Genomic DNA, 18,233 nt, shown 5'->3' with positions numbered 1-18,233 from the left:
CTGTCCGGTGAAGTCCACAAAACATATTGCATATAACAAACAGTTAATTACCTACAGCATGGTCAAGCAAGGTAATGTTTCCGACATTTTCAGACTACTATTGATTTAGAACCACACAGTTACCGCAAAATCGCAAAGAAAACAGGAGATGCTTCAGCTATTCCACCATTATCTAATCACCTATGCTTAGTCTAATGCAGTGACAACTAAAATATACAAAAAACGATTGTCAAATAAACGTAAACGTGATGTGGCTATCCATGGTACTGATTTCTGTGCGGGTTGTGCGCATGCAAGTAGAAAAAACACGTTGAAGCCAATGCCATCCTCCTAATTCATGTTGCCTAAACAATTAGTTACCGGAGTGTAACTCCAGTTCTATGAGTGGAGCGGAGCCCCATAGGGGAGCTCTGCTCCTATTGGTTTACCCACTGCCCTAAAGCAGCATCAGCCTGAGACAAAATTATGCACACACCTGCAGCCAATTGGAGTACAGGTGTCCCTATAAGAGGGAATGCCTCCCCTCAATCAGCCTCCCGAGATATTTATCTTCAGCGAGACTAGAGAGGGTCGGCAGGGCCTTAAGTCCTATGGGGCTCCGCTCCACTCATAGAACTGGAGTTACACTCCGGTAACTAATCGTTCTATATCGTGGAGCTCCGCCCCATAGGGGAGCTCTGCTCCTATTGGTTTAAGGCGGAGCGTAGCGCTCCAAAATGTACTCCCTGCCGAGCCCAACACTTCCCATCAAAATGAAAAGGTCAGGCCTAGCAATGGCTGCAAACAATTCCTGCAGTACTGCAACCACTGTAACCATACAAGTGTCACAATATACTGCGTCATCGGTTAAAAACCCGCCCCACCTAGTCCAATGGCAACACCAATAACTAGTGGGCAGATCACCAGAATACAGGCCATACTAATCTGTACTAGCAGATAGATGGTACCTTAATATCCTGTCACAATAATACCGACCACTAATGGAATGACACAGAGTGTCACTCTACATTGTGTATACGGTAGGCCGCCTCACTCAATCAATGGAATCCCAGAGATTAGTGGGCAGATCCCAGAACATGATTCATACTAATCTGAACAAGCAGATAGATGACGTCACATTCCGTCAAATTGTCATGACCGGTCTAATAGTATCGTAACCCAGGTTACTACTATTATCCCTCATCATTCCGCCTCAATCCAGTGAATCACTGGTGGGCAGATCAATACATGCCCTCTACTGTACTGAACCTGTCAGTCAGGAGTCATGTCAAAAATTATGTCCTTCTATCAGAAGCGGACCTGAAGGAGACCTGTCTCCACAGTCCTGCATTCCTCTCTCCTAGCTCAAGTTCTCCCTTCAGCTACGCTGAGTACAGACTGAGCCAAAGATTTAGAAGACATATCCAAGAGATAGAAACGGATAAATGGAGACGGTGTTGACCATGACGCGCTCTACATATATCCTCTACCCCTGTTCCTCTGAGAAGGGCAGTAGAAGCTGCTACTCCACGAGTGGAGTGAGCTCTTATACCCTGAGGCAATTGTCGCCCCGCTGTCTCAATGCCTTCACAAAGCCAATGAGACAGACGCTGTTTCGAAAGTGGTCTACCTAGTGCAGCCGCACCGTGACACACAAACAGCTGAGGCGATGACCTAATCGCTGCTGTGCGCTCAACGTAACACGCCAAGGCGCGCACTGGGCACAGGCGATGGAGCCTTTCCTCACTCCTCTCCCTATGAGGGGGAGAAAAAGCCCACAGCTCCACGGTCTGTGATCTATATGAACTCTTAATAACCTTTGGCACAAATGCCGGGTTAGGACGTAACACCGCTCTGCTCAGATCGCCATTAATGGCCAGGCAGTCGGGTCTCGTCGAAAGAGCACACAAATCACTGACACGCTTAGCAGTAGTCAAAGCGAGCAACAGTGCCGTCTTCATAGACAGCATCTTGAGGTGTATTTGATTCAATGGCTCGATTGGCGACTTACATAGCGCTTTGAGTACCAAAGCCAAATCCCACTGAGGAAGCGTGGCTCTAGGCATTGGCCTAAGCCGCCGCGTTCCCAATAAGAAACGTTTCACTAGAGGGTGGCTGAAGACATTGTCTCTGCCAAACCCCTCGTGACAAGCTGAAATCGCCGCTGCAAACACCTTAATGGTGGCGGGCGATCGCTGCTTATCAAACATAAGCTGTAGGAAAGAGAGAACACTCTCAACCTGACAACTCATGGGGTCTACACCTTGTGTGACACACCATCTTGAAAAAACGTTCCATCTGCTGGCATACATCCTGGAAGTGGAACTGGCACGTGAACCCTGTATGGTCCTGATTACTGAATCAGATAACCCACGGCACTCTAGCCTGTCCCTCTCAGCAGCCAAGCCTTCAGTGGTTGGCCGATTATGGGCAACTGCCCTATCGAACCCCCCGCCTGAGACAATGCGTCCCGTCGATGTGGAATTGGCCAAGGTAGCGCAATCAACATCTGACTCATCTCCACAAACCAAGGAGCCCCTGGGCGATCGGGGGCTATCAGTATCACTGACAGCCCTCCTGATCTCACCCTGGCTAACAGTGGGAGAATGCAGGACAGCGGAGGGAATGCATACAGAAGAACTCGGCCACGGGTGGTGCGCAAATGCGTCTCTTCCCAGTGGCGGTTCGTCCTGTTCCCTCAGAGAGAACCATAGGGGACATTGCGCGTTCACACGTGACGTGAATAGATCCACCTCTCCCGAACTGTTCCCAAATTTTGAGAACAATGTCCGGATGCAGACACCACTTGTCGTCTCGAGGACCCCCTCGCGACATGTCTGCTCCTACGTTCAAGTAGCCCGGAATGTGTGCTGCTCTCAATGAGCGAAGGTGCTCGTGAGCCCACAGCCACAATTCCTCTGCCACCCAATGGAGAGCAGGAGACCTGACTCCTCCCTGGCGATTTATGTGGGCTACTGTGGTCCGGTTGTCTGACCAGACCAGCACATCGCGACCCCGAAGGGTAGACGCGAAGTGGGTCAGAACCTGTCGAACCGTTTCCAACTCCAAGAGGTTGTGGCGACTCGAAAGAGACAACACACCTCCTATCGCTTGGGTCTGACATGTCCCTCCCCATCCAGTCAGAGAGGCATCTGTGAACACTGGAATGTAGGAGGACACCTTGCTATTGGGACTTCTCCAATAGTTCAGATCTGCACTGAGCGAGAGGGGAACCACCACCAACCGATGACGTTGACGCACTGGGTCTAGTCTTAGTTGGGCGAACCATCGCTGCATCCTGCGCATGTGCAGGAGTCCCAGCGGAACCACAGAGTGGGCTGACGACATGAGACCCAAGAGTGACATGATCGACAGCGCCGTCACCGTGTGATTCGGACGACACTTCCTCAGGGATAGCAACAAGGCTACCCTTCGAGGGTCCGAAATTCGAGCCCTCATCATTACAGTGTCTAGCTGTATCCCCAGGTAGACAATCTGATGACTGGGCCAGGGCGCGCTCTTTTTCCAATTCTGCGAACCCCAGACGTGTGAGATGAATCACTGTCTGTGTCGTGTGAGTGATCGCCAGCTCTGCTGACGGGGCGAGAACCAGTAGGTCGTCTAGGTAGGCTAGTAGCCTTATTCCCTGACGACGCAACGGTTCCAATGCCGCCTCCACACACTTGGAAAACGTGCGAGGTGCCAGGGCGTACCCGAATGGCATCCTTGTGTATTCGTACGCCACCCCTTGAAAGGCGAATCGCAGAAACTTCCTGTGACGCGGCTGTACCGGCACATGAAAGTACGCGTCCTTTAGGTCTATGCTTGTACAAAAGTCTCCCTTCTGGACACATTCCAGCAGACGTTTTGTCGTTAGCATTCGAAAGGGCCGTTTGGTTACGCTCTCGTTGAGAATGCGTAAATCCAATATCGGCCTCATTCCCCCCCGTCTTTTTGGGCACCAGGAAGTAGGGTGAATATAGCCCTTTGTTCCTTTGCTCCTGGGGAACTACTGTGACCGCCTCCTTCGCCAAAAGTTCTGTAATCTCTGAAACCAGAGCGGCCACTTTTTCTGGCGTTTTCATCACCGTCTCCACCACTCCCCTGAATGGGGGTGGGGTCCGATGGAATTGGAGGGCATAACCCTTCTGCAAAGTCTGTTCTAGCCAGCGTGAGAGGGTACAGCTTCGCTGCCACTGCCAGCAATGCAGAGAAAGCGGGCGAGAGCGAAGCTGTGGTACATTCAGTAGGAAGGACCTGTATTCCTCTATGGCCCTTGCCGCCGCTGTTCTCCAACACTGAGGTGGTGGAACAGCCCAAGGTGGGCCTCCCATGAAAGGGAGAGGAAACATCAGTGCGTTCTGAGAGAGAAGGAGGAGCAGAGACATTGGTTAAACCCGTAACCGTCGTATTCCTGCCCTCCGTGAACGCAGCGCGGGTCTGAACTGCACTGACCGAGGCCACAGCCTGCGACAGGGCACCATCCCCAGCGAGCGATTGCGTCATCATCCCAGACTCTGGCTGTGACTGCAATTCGCTATTACAGCCCCTCACTACAATACTCCTAGGAGTCTGTAATATGAGGTCTCTATGAGGTAACACACCTTGATACCTTCTTAACCTTCACCTTCTGTGTGTGTTCAACTCTGCACCTCTGATGGGTTGAGCTACACTCAGCGTGGTGAGCATCAGCGCGTTCTGTGAGAAACGGGGGCGCCGATACGTTGGTTATTCCCGTAACTGTAGTAATCAGGCCCTCCGTGAACGCAGCATGGGTCTGAATCGCACTAACAGAGACCTTAGTCTGCGATAGTGCGCCATCCCCAAACAGCGGTTGCGTCATCCTGTCTCCTGACAGACTGCAACCTGCTATGAGAGACACTCACTACAGTACTCCTTGGAGTCTGTAATGTGAGGTCTCTTTGAGATAACCCAAGACGGCTCCTTGGTATCTTTTTTCCTTTCACCTCCTGTGTGTGCTCGGCTCTGCACCTTTGGTGGGCTGAGTTACACTCAGTGTGGTGAGCATTGGCGCGTTCTAAGAGAGGTGGGGGCGCCGATACGTTGGTTACTTTCGTGACCGTGGTAATCGGGCCCTCCGTGAACGCAGCATGGGTCTGACCTTAGTGCGCCATCCCCAAATAGCGGCTGCGTCATCTTGTCAGAGTCTGACCGAGACTGCAGCCTGCTATGTGAAACACTCCTTATACATGAAGTGTTATTCATACCTACCCTAAGTGCCTGTTCAGCAACGCACCCCTGGTGGGCTGAACGGCGCTCAGAGTGGTAAGAGAGAGAGGGTGAGATATGAACGCTCTCGGACGTATTATGGAAAAGGGGCTCTTTTTTGACAAAGTCAGATGGAGCCAACTCTTTATTGTATACATCACATAAAGCATTATCATCATCACCCATCCCTTCAACCGAAGGGTGGGGGGGAACAGTGGCCACGTTCGATCCCGACGTGTCCTCCATCCACTCCCCTGCGTCCCGTCATGTGCGCCTCCTCTTGTGGCCTCCTTTTGGGTGCCAGGTCGGCGTTCTCACCACTTCTCTCGCCGGCTGTGTCAATGGGGCCACCGTGGCTGCTGGGGGGGCTGAGCCCGCTCTCCTGCCTCCTGTAGCCGCCGACTGGCACCGGATACGCCGCCTCGCCGTAGACCCCTGTCTACCCTGGGCGGCGGAAGTGGACGGTCTTTGGGTTTGGGGTGCAGGGCCTAACCTCCCTGCCAGTGGCAGGTGTCTGGCCAGCTGCTTCTTCTCCTCGTCCAGCCTTGAAAACCTCTCTGTCGCCTCTTTGACGGCAACTCCGAAGAGCCCGTCGTCAGAGAGGGGGGCGTTCAAGAGGGACGTCCTGTCTGCCTCTTTCATGGTTGTCAGAGACAACCAGAGGTGTCGCTCCGCGACCACCGAAGTGGCCATAGACCTCCCCGAGCAGACGGCCGAAGCCTGTGTTAGGTGCAAGATGGCGCCAGAAATTCTGGACGCTTCCTCCACCTCCTCTGGTTCCAGCTCAGTCTTACCCGTGGTTAAACGGGACAGAGCGGCTGCCAAGAGGGCAATGTTATTGGCTGCTGCTACAGCCTGGGCTCCCAAATTGAAGGACTTCTCTAACAGCTGTGCTGTGAGACGGTCCTTCTGAGATGGTAGAGTGGCCTTTTTGGAAGAGGGCCAAGGACTCGAACCTTTCCTTGGCCTAGAATAAGGGCCGCCCTCCATTAAATCAACCTCCGGTACGGAGGGAATAGGGGGCAGCGCTATTTCCAGCCGTCTGGCAGCTCTCTCAATGAGTCCGGGAAAGTCTGACCTCAGAGAAGCTGCAGCGAAAGACAGGAGTTCTGATTTCTCAGAGCCAGTGTCGTCATCGCCATAGGAACTACAGGCCCTCTCACTAACCAAAGGGGGGCTTGAACGTATGAGGGATGGGGTCAGACTGTTCCATTGGAATGCCTGCCTCCTCCTCATAGTCCCCATCATCTCCAGTCTGCGCCGTCAGATGACACCTCTGAAGCAGAGGCTAAAATCGACAACATCTTCTAGAGGGATATCCTCCCTGAAAAACGCCCAGCGCTGCTTCCTCTCCTTTATAGAAAGGAGGGCGCAGGAGGCGCAGTTAGGGGGACTGCTGACGCCCTCTTTGGCATGCTGAGACCCCAAACACACGAAACATAAGTCGTGGGAGTCGCCAGCCGCCATGGAGGAGCATCTGCATTGAGCTCTGAAAAGAGCTTTTGGGGGTGGAAAATCTCCAGGTGTGCTCATTTCTGGGACGACATCGATGAACTGGAAATCGACGGTGTATCTCGTCCTGAGTCTTTCTTCGTGTCTTCTTGGCTTCTCCAGTCTAGTCCAGTCGCTGAAGATAAAGGGAGGCTGATTGAGGGGAGGCATCCCCTCTTATAGGGACACCTGTACTCCTATTGGCTGCAGGTGTGTGCATAATTTTGTCTCAGGCTGATGCTGCCTTAGGGCAGTGGGTAAACCAATAGGAGCAGAGCTCCCCTATGGGGCGGAGCTCCACTATATAGAACAGTCTATGACTCATTCAGTACACTTTTAGTTATTGTTGTCCTAGGCTACCTGGCTAAAATGCTTGCTCACTAGCCTAACTTCCTTTCATGGGCAATGAGGCGCCAGGCCAGCTAGTTAACATTAGCATACTACATCTAGCTACATGTTTGGACCATTCACAGCAGAGCTCACTCAGTTTAACTCAACGCTGATTGGCTTTTATTATTCAATTTTTTTATCAAAGGAGGCCAAATGCTTGCTGGCATCCCATCCTGGGCTGCAATAACATCCTACTCTTTTTGACCAGACTGCATCACATAGATAACCTACAGTCGTGGTCAAAAGTTGAGAATGACACAAATATTAATTTTCACAAAGTCTGCTGCCTCAGTTATGATGATGCAATTTGCATATACTCTAGAATGTTATGAAGAGTGATCAGATGAATTGCAATTAATTGCAAAGTCCCTCTTTGCCATGAAAATGAACTTAATCCCCAAAAAACATTTCCACTGCATTTCAGCCCTGCCACAAAAGGACCAGCTGACATGTCAGTGATTCTCTCGTTAACACAGGTGAAAGTGTTGACGAGGACAAGGCTGGAGATCACTCTGTCATGCTGATTGAGTTAGAACAACAGACTGGAAGCTTTAAAAGGAGGGTGGTGCTTGAAATCATTGTTCTTCTTCTGTTAACCATGGTTACCTGCAAGGAAACACGTGCCGTCATCATTGATTTGCACAAAAAGGGCTTCACAGGTAAGGATATTGCTGCTAGTAAGATTGCACCTAAATCAACCATTTATCGAATCAACAAGAACTTCAAGGAGAGAGGTTCAATTGTTGTGAAGAAGGCTTCAGGGCGCCCAAGAAAGTCCAGCAAGCGCCAGGACAGTCTTCTAAAGTTGATTCAGCTGCGGGATCGGTACACCACCAGTGCAGAGCTTGCTCAGGAATGGCAGCAGGCAGGTGTGAGTGCATCTGCACGCACAGTGAGGCGAATACTTTTGGAGGATGGCCTGGTGTCAAGAAGGGCAGCGAGGAAGCCACTTCTCTCCAGGAAAAACATCAGGGACAGACTGATATTCTCCAAAAGGTACAGGGATTGGACTGCTGAGGACTGGGGTAAAGTCATTTTCTCTGATGAATCCCCTTTCCAATTGTTTGGGGCATCTGGAAAAAAGCTTGTCCGGAGAAGACAAGGTGAGCGCTACCATCAGTCCTGTGTCATGCCAACAGTAAAGCATCCTGAGACCATTCATGTGTGGGGTTGCTTCTCAGCCAAGGGAGTGGGCTCACTCACAATTTTGCCTAAGAACACAGCCATGAATAAAGAATGGTACCAACACATCCTCCGAGAGCAACTTCTCCCAACCATCCAAGAACAGTTTGGTGACGAACAATGCCGTTTCCAGCATGATGGAGCACCTTGCCATAAGGCAAAAGTGATAACTAAGTGGCTTGTGGAACAAAACATCGACATTTTGGGTCCATGGCCAGGAAACTCCCCAGACCTTAATCCCATTGAGAACTTGTGGTCAATCCTCAAGAGGCGGGTGGACAAACAAAAACCCACAAATTCTGACAAACTCCAAGCATTGATTATGGAGGAATGGGCTGCCATCAGTCAGGATGTGGCCCAGAAGTTAATTGACAGCATGCCAGGGCGGATTGCAGAGGTCTTGAAAAAGAAGGGTCAACACTGCAAATATTGACTCTTTGCATAAACTTAATGTAATTGTCAATAAAAGCCTTTGACAATTATGGAATGCTTGTAATTATACTTCAGTATACCATAGTAACATCTGACAAAAATATCTAAAAACACTGAAGCAGCAAACTTTGTGAAGACCAATACTTGTGTCATTCTCAAAACTTTTCACCACGACTTTACACATACTGAGACAGAGGGGCGCTGTTTCATTCGCTCTGATATTTTCTCCAGTGAAATACACTTCCTTCAATTCCCAAGAATGTATGAAACACAGAGAGACAAAGGGTACCTTATTTTGGGGAAGTCTGGTTAACATGAATACACACCACTAACCTACACTGAACAAAAATATAAACGCAACAATTTTAAAGATTTTACTGAGCTACAGTTCATATTAGGAAATCAGTCGATTGAAATAAATAAATTGGGCCCTAATCTATGGATTTCACGACTGGGAATATAGATATGCATCGGTTGGTAACAGATGGCTTTTTTTTTTTTAAAGGTAGGGGCGTGGACCAGAAAACCAGTCAGTATCTGGTGTGACCACTATTTGCCTCATCAGGCTGTTGATTGTAGCCTGTGGAATATTGTCCCAGTCCTCTTCAGTGGCTGTGCGAAGTTGCTGGTAGTACACATTGATCCAGAGCATCCCAAACATGCTCAATAGGCGACATGTCTGGTGAGTATGCAGGCCATAGAAGAACTGGGACATTTTCAGCTTCCAGGAATTGTTTACAGATCCTTGTGATATGGTACCGTGCATTATCATGCTGAAAACATGAGGTGATGGCGGCGGATGAATGGCACGACAATGGGCCTCAGGATCTTGTCATTCAAATTCCCATAGATAAAATGCAATTCCGTTCAGTGTCCGTAGCTTATGCCTGCCCATATCATAAACCAACCATGGGGCACTCCTCTGTTCACAACGTTGACATCAGCAAGCCGCTTGCCCACACGACGCCATCTGCCCGGTACAGTTGAAACCGGGATTCATCCGTGAAGAGCACACTTCTCCAGCGTGCACTCACTGGTCAGTTACGATGCCGAACTGCAGTCAGGTCAAGACCCTGGTGAGGACGACGAGCACACAGAGACTGTTTCTGACAGTTTGTGCAGAAATTCTTCGGTTGTGCAAACCCACAGTTTCATCATCTGTCCGGGTTGCTGGTCTCAGACGATCCCGCAGGTGAAGAAGCCAGATGTGGAGGTCCTGGGCTGGCGTGGTTACACGTGGTCTGCGGTTGTGAGGCCGGTTGGATGTACTGCCAAATTCTCGAAAACATTGAGGCGGTTTATGGTAGAGAAATGAACATTAAATTATCTGGCAACTGCTCTGGTGGACATTCCTTCAGTCAGCATGCCAATTGCACACTCCCTCAAAACTTGAGACATCTGTGTTGTGTGACGACAACTGCACATTTTAGTGGCCTTTTATTGTCCCCAGCACAAGGTAAACTTGTGTAATGATCATGCAGTTTAATCAGCTTCTTGACATGCCACACCTGTCAGGTGGATAGATTATCTTGGCGAAGGAGAAACGCTCACCAACAGGGATGTAAACAAATTTGTGCACAAAATGAAAGAAATAAGCTTTTTGTGAGTATGGAACATTTCTGGGATCTTTTGTTTCACCTCATGAAACATGGGGCCAACACTTTACATGTTGCATTTATATTTTTATTCAGTGTATTATTAGTACCTGAGGTATTCACTGAGAAAAGACAATTTAAGGGCAGAAATCACTTTTATTGTCAATACAACAGTGTACATTCCCCCAGAAGAAAAAAAACAAAGTGTACAAATGTAAACCATATCCCTTGTTTTTGAAATGTGTACTTGTAAAGTAACACAAGAATCCCTCATTACAAAATGGGAGCGATCCAATGATCGAAGTGATGGGGAATAGGAAATGGTACTTAACACCTTGTCAACGGGATGTAATCCTTCCCTTATAACAGGAGTTCCCAATGACTGTCCCAAAGTAGAGCTATGCAGGTTATCAATAAACAGATACACTATGTGATCATTTATATAGAACATGTATATTGGGGTACATGATATGGACTGAAATTGGGATGCCCCTGAAATAACCTGGGGCACAACACTCAGAATGTAGACTGAATTGCAAAGTAAAGAACAGGCCTGGTTCACAATCTCATGTAATAGAGAATAATCAACATTATAGTTTCATCTGCAACCTTGATAGTTGTGCCCCACTGAAAATGCCCCATGATTAAAAAAAGATATATATTTTATGAATAATCTCAAGGCCATCTCTTCCTCTAAGATCCCTGTATCTCTCAACAGGCACAGGACATCGTTCCTCCGTCCTGCACCTAAATACCTACTTCAAGATACTTACCTGTCATTTCTCCTCCATAATAATAATCTGATAGGCCAGAAAACAGTCTTAGAATTATGATGTAGGGGGCCTTTTCAGAGACTATCACCTCTGCAGTTTTGTAAAATCAGTGATGGAGAGATGGGATAAAGAAGCGGGAGCCTTTTTCATATATACCACTTGGTCCAGCAAAGGAGAACATGTGAGGAACAGGTTTCTCCTTGTCAGTCATTGAAGAGGCTGTGACCGAGGCTATCTGACCACAGATATCATGACAACTGTTACTCAATTAAACAATCATAAAGTGATGGGTTTTACAATGGATTAACCATGTCACAGATAAAATGTTACAAACACAAAATGGCAACTTGACCCATATCCGGGCCAACTGGCATGGCAAGCCCAAATGAAGAGTTTAAAGTGTACAGTAACAATGACAGTTCAGTGACATCTGAGAGAGAGCTCTAAAAAATGTTTTACTGAACATAACTACAAAAGGCTACTTTAGAAATAAAAATGAACTCTTATTCAGAAAATCTGACCAAAAAGAAGAAACAAAGGCAAATTTCCCCCGGCCAGCCCCACATCAATAACTACCAACTCCAGAAGTCTTTCCCATTGTGCGTATAGACGCCTGAGCAATGGAGCAGCTGCACCCCCACTTTCAAAATAGAGGTGAAAACATACGTTTTTACACCCCCACTTTCAAAATAGAGGTGCAAACATACGTTTTTACACCCCCACTTTCAAAATAGAGGTGCAAACATACGTTTTTACACCCCCACTTTCAAAATAGAGGTGAAAACATACGTTTTTACACCCCCACTTTTTTACCAGAAAATTATGATCCATTCGATAATTTTTAATGATTAATGTTTTGAGTTCGTCTGTGTTTAAATGTATACATGTCCATTTTATATATGATATAATGATTAACAGATTGCATTTTGCATCTCCATAAAACACCTCTGCTTACGGGCCTGGCTCCACGAAGGGGCAAAAGGAGGCTTAGCCCCCTCAGTTGAAACTTGTGCCACTTCCGTTTTATGTCTCTATATAAAAATAGCAAGAAAGTTCAAATTGAGTGACAGGTTGGCGCAAAATCTCTATCTCCGCTGCGCTGTGCGCAACGCAGAGTGTGTGTGTGTAGGTGGGCTATGGAAAGCCACTTGGCGGTTAGGTATGACTCCTTTGGGTTTCCATAAAAAGCGAGAAAAAACGCTTCTCATCTGTGGTAGGCTAGGTAAATAACGTGATATGCCTCCACCTGTAATATTTGATTTAGATTTATAAGGAAGGGGTCAAGTTTGCAGTTAAAGCCCCACCACTACATAGTTTAGTTAGCTTCTTTGCTAGTTGTAAAAGGTGTTAATGTTATTAGCCTATTTAGCGCTAACCAGATAATCTGCCACTGCCACGATGGATATCAGAAACGAAACCAGAGGCCGCCGCCGCCAAGCACAGCAGCGATGATGCTCCGCTTGAAGAGCCTACTCCCCCTTCCACAAGTGCCACCAGGATAATGGCTCCACAGCCCCCTCCACCTGTTCCTGATGATCTTGGAACAGAGAAGCCAGCCCAGGTTAGCCTAGAATCCTACTCTAGCTGCAGGCTTTCTGTCCAAAAACGTTCAATTAATAGCAACTGTTTCAAAGGATGAGAGTGGCTGCAATACTCGGTTATTACAGATGCAGCATTTCGGTTCCCATGTCAAAAGTTCTGTATTGGGTCCAATGCTAACGCAGACAAGGCCTTCACCCAAAGCGGGTATTCTAACTGGAAGCATGCTATTGATAGAACCAAAGGATTCGCTAGGAATGTGGAAAGAAAATAAAGTTTTAAGTGCTATGGGAACTGAGGTGTCAACACTTGTTAATGATAGGCAACTGGCAAGAACCCATTTTCCACTTTGACAAATGTGTTCAGTCAGCACAGATGAAGCATGCTACACCCAAGGAAAGCTCAACTAATCCAACTGGCATTTGAGGGGGATCTTACAAGAAGATTTCAGGGAGAATGGAATGATCGATTACTCAGGAAGTTCCACAGAGCATCAAGGAGGCTGCAACTCTTCTGAAAAGGTAAGAAACAATCTAGCTGGTTGGTTTTATGGAATGGCAAATACATGTTCATTGCCAAAGCGGGATTGCTTAGTGTGTAGGGCGCTTTACATGGTGCTGATAGAGCACAGCGGAGATTTCGCTAAAATAATAATTAAATATAATTCCAATGCAAGAACCCCCAAAAATGGTGCCCCCTCACCGATTTCAACTGCCCCGCTTAGTCACTTTAAGGCTGTCCTGGCGCCAGGTCTGTGTGCTTGGCTTGGTAAGTAATATTGATCAAATAAGCCATTTCTACCCTATTTTTATCAAATATGTACGCTGCTGGAACAAGTTAATTTATTTTATGTTCATGGTGATGGCGCTTCAAAACAACGGCGCCAAAAAAAGTCAAGCCCCCCCACCCCCACCCCGGTATGCGGACTGGTATGACCTGAAATGCTTATATCTTTACAGTAAAAATAAATATGGTACAAGTGGTACAAGATGCATAAAAAATGTGGATAGAAAATCCCAACATAAGAACAGGCATTTGGATTGAAAAAGGCTACGTTCGTGTGAGTCTCTGTATGTGTGTGTGAACGTTCAGTCAATCTTCTTGCTACGCAGTCTGGCGGTGTCCAGCAGGTACCTGCAGGTGGGGCCGGTGTGGTGGGAGAGGAGGGTCAGGGCCTTCCCATGGACCAGGGTCAACAGGGTCTGGTGACCCGCAGCCCAAACCCGGTACCAAGGCCCGTAAAATGGGTCGGACACTGCTGGACACAGCATGTTGTTGAGGTTGACCTCTGTCATCTGGGAAGAGGAAGAGAAAGAGACAAAAGTGAGAGACTATGTAGAAGGACCACAGGAGGTTGGGGAGGACTGGCTCGTGGTAATGACTGGAGTGGAATTAGTGTAATGGAATCAAATACCTTAAACACATGCTTTCCAGGTGTTTAATGCATTCCATTTACGCCGTTCCAGCCATTATTATGAGCTGTTCTCCTTTCAGCAGCCTACTGTGAAGGCGGCCTTGCTTGGTGTTTGTTTCATTCATGCCATCAGTCAGGCAGTGCGGGAGAAGAGCAGTCCGCTGTGTCATGCAGCTCATTAGTCATCCTAGTGTGTCATGCATCTTTACTCACGTACGTCACGCAAGCTCTCTAATCCAGCTCCTATATCCATCTAGCGTCGCGTTTTAACGTTGCAACTTATTTAAATCACTGTCCTACACATTCTTTGTTGTATGCTACTTCACTGCCTGTGTTCTGTACATTGCTGTATCTCTATATGATCAGTCTGTGGGGTACAATCTTGTCAACATCTGGGACCTGTACATTACAGTGTCTGACTCCTATATCTGTGTCATGTGTCTTGTTACTGGCCTCTCCTTTAAGAGCGAGTGAAGAGGGGAGGAGTTGAGTATCCAGTAGAGGGCTCCCTCCATCAGTCTTACCAGGCCCAGGCCCTGCAGGAACAGGAAGTGATAAAGGAACAGGATGCCAGTGGAGAGGATAGCCCACCACATGTCCCCCAGGGGCTCCGGCTTGTACACGCCTGCAGGGGGGGGGGATAGTAAATGTATAAACATTATTCAAAACAGAACTGAAAATACAGTTACGGATTGCTTCCATTTTATGGCTGAGTAATCACTAATGTTCATGGTGATTGTCTATCAACAATGACAAGCCCTGGGGGTCTGACAACTTGGATGGAAAATTACTGAGGATAATAGCGGACGATATTGCCACTCCCATTTGCCATATCTTCAATTTAAGCCTACTAGAAAGTGTGTGCCCTCAGGCCTGGAGGGAAGCAAAAGTTATTCCCCTACCGAAGGATAGTAAAGCCCCCTTTACTGGCTCAAATAGCCGACCAATCAGCCTGTTACCAACCGTTTGTAAACTTTTGGAAAAACTTGCGTTTGACCAGATACAATGCTATTTTACACTAAACAAATTGAAAACAGACTTTCAGCACGCTTATAGGGAAGGACATTCAACAAGCACAGCACTTACACAAATGACTGATGATTGGCTGAGAGAAATTGATGATTAAAAGATTGTGGGGGCTGTTTTGTTAAGAGTTCAGTGCGGCTTTTGACATTATCGATCATAGTCTGTTGCTGGAAAAACGTATGTGTTATGGCTTTACAGCCCCTGCTATATTGTGGATAAAGTGTTACCTGTCTAACAGAACACAGTGTTCTTTCATGGAAGCCTCTCCAACAAAATCCAGGTAGAATCAGGAATTCCCCAGGGCAGCTGTCTAGGCCCCTTACTTTTTGAGTAAAGCCAGTGTGTCTATGTATGTGGATGACACTATACACGTCAGCTACCACAGTGACTGAAATGACTGCAACACTTAACAAAGAGCTGCAGTTAGTTTCAGAATGGGTGGCAAGGAATAAGTATGGTCCTAAATATTTAAAAAACTAAAAGCATTGTATTTGGGACAAATCATTCACTAAACCCTAAACCTCAACTAAATCTTGTAATGAATAATGTGGTAATTGAGCAAGTTGAGGAGACTAAACTGCTTGGAGTAACCCTGGATTGTAAACTGTCATGGTCAAAACATAGATACAACAGTAGCTAGGATGGGGAGAAGTCTGTCCATAATAAAGCGCTGCTCTGCATTCTTAACAGCACTATCAACAAGGCAGGTCCTACAGGCCCTAGTTTTATCGCACCTGGACTACTGTTCAGTCGTGTGGTTAGGTGCCACAAAGAGGGACTTAGTAAAATTGCAATTGCCTCAGAACAGGGCAGCACGGCTGGCCCTTGGCTGTACAAAGAGAGCTAACATTAATAATATGCATGTCAATCTCTCCTGGCTCAAAGTGGAAGAGAGATTGACTTCATCACTACTTGTATTTGAGAGAGTTATTGACATGTTGAATGCACCGAGCTGTCGGTTTAAACTACTGGCACACAGCTCAGACACCCATGCATACCCCACAATACATGCCACCAGAGGTCTCTTCACAGTCCCCAAGTCCAGAACAGACTATGGGATGCGCACAGTACTACATAGAGCCATAACTACACTACATGGAACTCTATTCCACATCAAGTAACTCATGCAAGCAGTAAAATTAGATTTAAAAACAGATAAAAATACACCTTATGGAACAGCGGGGACTGTGAAGATTAAGTTAGGCTAATTCGCTTGCCCCATATATCGTTTCACTTTCGAGAAGAGCAAAACCTATCTCCCAACACTTACGCCACAACATTTGTACAATCAAAATAAACGACTTACATTTGTGATTTTATTTTCTAATGATTTGTTGCGTGGTAAACATGCCTGGGCGAGAAGAAATAGCAAGCAAGCATGGGCTTGGATCACGAAATAACGTGACTTCAGCAATATAATAATTATACGGACAGAAAGTAGGCCTACTAAACAACGCAAAGTAGACAGACAAAAACAACCATATGGCCTCAGCAAAATCAACAGGAAATAACTTGATTGAACAACAATGACTTGCTACGGATTCTGATTCATACACGGAGAAGGGGAGACGAGTGAGTGACAGAGCCACGCGTGTCTGTCTGGGAAAATAAGAGCAGGGAGAGCGGCTTGTTCTATTCCAATCGTTGCAGCAGGCTCAACCGATACCCCGCCCGTTTTATTTACAGACAAGAACTAGCCAATAGTTGTTTAGAGCACCCAGCGCTTCACACTGTTTGAGTGAAAGAGTGATGCGTGCCGTCATCTGAAAATGACCTTTTCCCGATGACGGATAACTACAAAAGAAAGTACTCGTGTCACAATCGTATTCGGAAAAGTCTCCATATCCATTTCGATACTCGTTTTGTCCAAGTAAGCACAGCCCTACTGTTCACTATGTTCAAAAACAGTCCTAAGTAGATAGGTTGTGCATGTACTATGAATGTTAGTATTTGTATAACATTTTTGATTGAGTTTTATTGAATATCATGTGAAAATGTACGCTAACAATGCAATTGTTGTTTGTCCAATGCTGTTGCTTGAACGTAATAAACATTTAAGAAAACAGTACTGAGTAGGGATGGTGGCATCAAGTTTTTTTTTCGGTTTCACAATAATAATCAAATGCAGCCTTTGGATTAATGAGGCCCTTCCCACCCTAGACTCCCCCCAGAGGGGAGGGGAGGTGGAGCAGAGGGGACAAACAGGCCATTCATTGTTCCCTTGCTTGCTCTCAACCGAGAGCCCTGTGGACTAGCTAGCACTCTGTCATCCAAATGCACAGAGAGCCACTACAGACACCAGATACACAGAGACGCCTTATCATAGATCCATCATGCCCTTAGCTGAGTTCTCTGTCTCACTGCAATTTCACATCAGCCAGTGGAGCAGAGTGCAGAGGCATGGGGTTCCCCTCACCGGGTTTGGGACTCTGGGCAGAGAGTGACTCACAAATTCCACTGTATAATTGGCAGAGCAGTGTCCCATCAGATACAGATGTTATCACCAGGTAGCATTAAGTCATAGTGTTAATCCCTACAGTACAGAATTAAGTTCTACTGTTAACTCCTACAGTACAGCATTAATGGTGCGGTTAGATAGCATGAGGTAGACGGCAAACCGGATGTCATTGTTTTCAATGAGAGAATGACAGTTAATGTCATTGAGGCTGGCGGTGAATGCAGTCAGCCGTACCGTTGTTTTCTACCGGCTGTTGATTTGCACTGTTTGTTTACTAAAATCACCATAGCAACGCATACCGTCGTGCTGGCTTGCTTTTGCAATTAACGTCTTTCTTGCTTTCTTGTCCCGCTATGCGGACTGGTATGACCGTTTTTGCATCACTTGTCTAAATGCAGCATTAAGTCATACTGTAAACTCTTCTACAGTACAGCATTAAGTCATACTGTAAACTCTTCTACAGTACAGCATTAAGTCATACTGTAAACTCTTCTACAGTACAGCATTAAGTCATACTGTAAACTCTTCTACAGTACAGCATTAAGTCATACTGTAAACTCTTCTACAGTACAGCATTAAGTCATACTGTAAACTCTTCTACAGTACAGCATTAAGTCATACTGTAAACTCTTCTACAGTACAGCATTAAGTCATACTGTAAACTCTTCTACAGTACAGCATTAAGTCATACTGTAAACTCTTCTACAGTACAGCATTAAGTCAAA

General features: G+C 46.8%; 1 protein-coding gene across 1 annotated transcript in view; it reads right to left on the bottom strand.

The window, feature by feature from the left end:
- Positions 1 to 10,434: 10,434 nt before the first annotated feature.
- Positions 10,435 to 18,233, bottom strand: part of LOC121541815 (transmembrane protein 164) — a 54,716-nt gene continuing 46,917 nt past the window's right edge. The window contains exons 5-6 of the mRNA XM_041851127.1: positions 14,549 to 14,649; positions 10,435 to 13,905 (exon numbers count right to left, since the gene is read on the bottom strand). Coding sequence (XP_041707061.1) covers positions 13,699 to 13,905; positions 14,549 to 14,649 — 308 coding nt within the window. The 3' untranslated portion in view covers positions 10,435 to 13,698. The remainder of the gene's footprint in view (positions 13,906 to 14,548; positions 14,650 to 18,233) is intronic.

Source organism: Coregonus clupeaformis, chromosome 27 (assembly GCF_020615455.1).
Source record: "Coregonus clupeaformis isolate EN_2021a chromosome 27, ASM2061545v1, whole genome shotgun sequence".
NCBI classification, from domain to species: domain Eukaryota; kingdom Metazoa; phylum Chordata; class Actinopteri; order Salmoniformes; family Salmonidae; genus Coregonus; species Coregonus clupeaformis.
The sequence above is the reverse complement of the archived record's forward strand: the minus strand, read 5'-3'. Positions and strand labels throughout refer to the sequence as shown.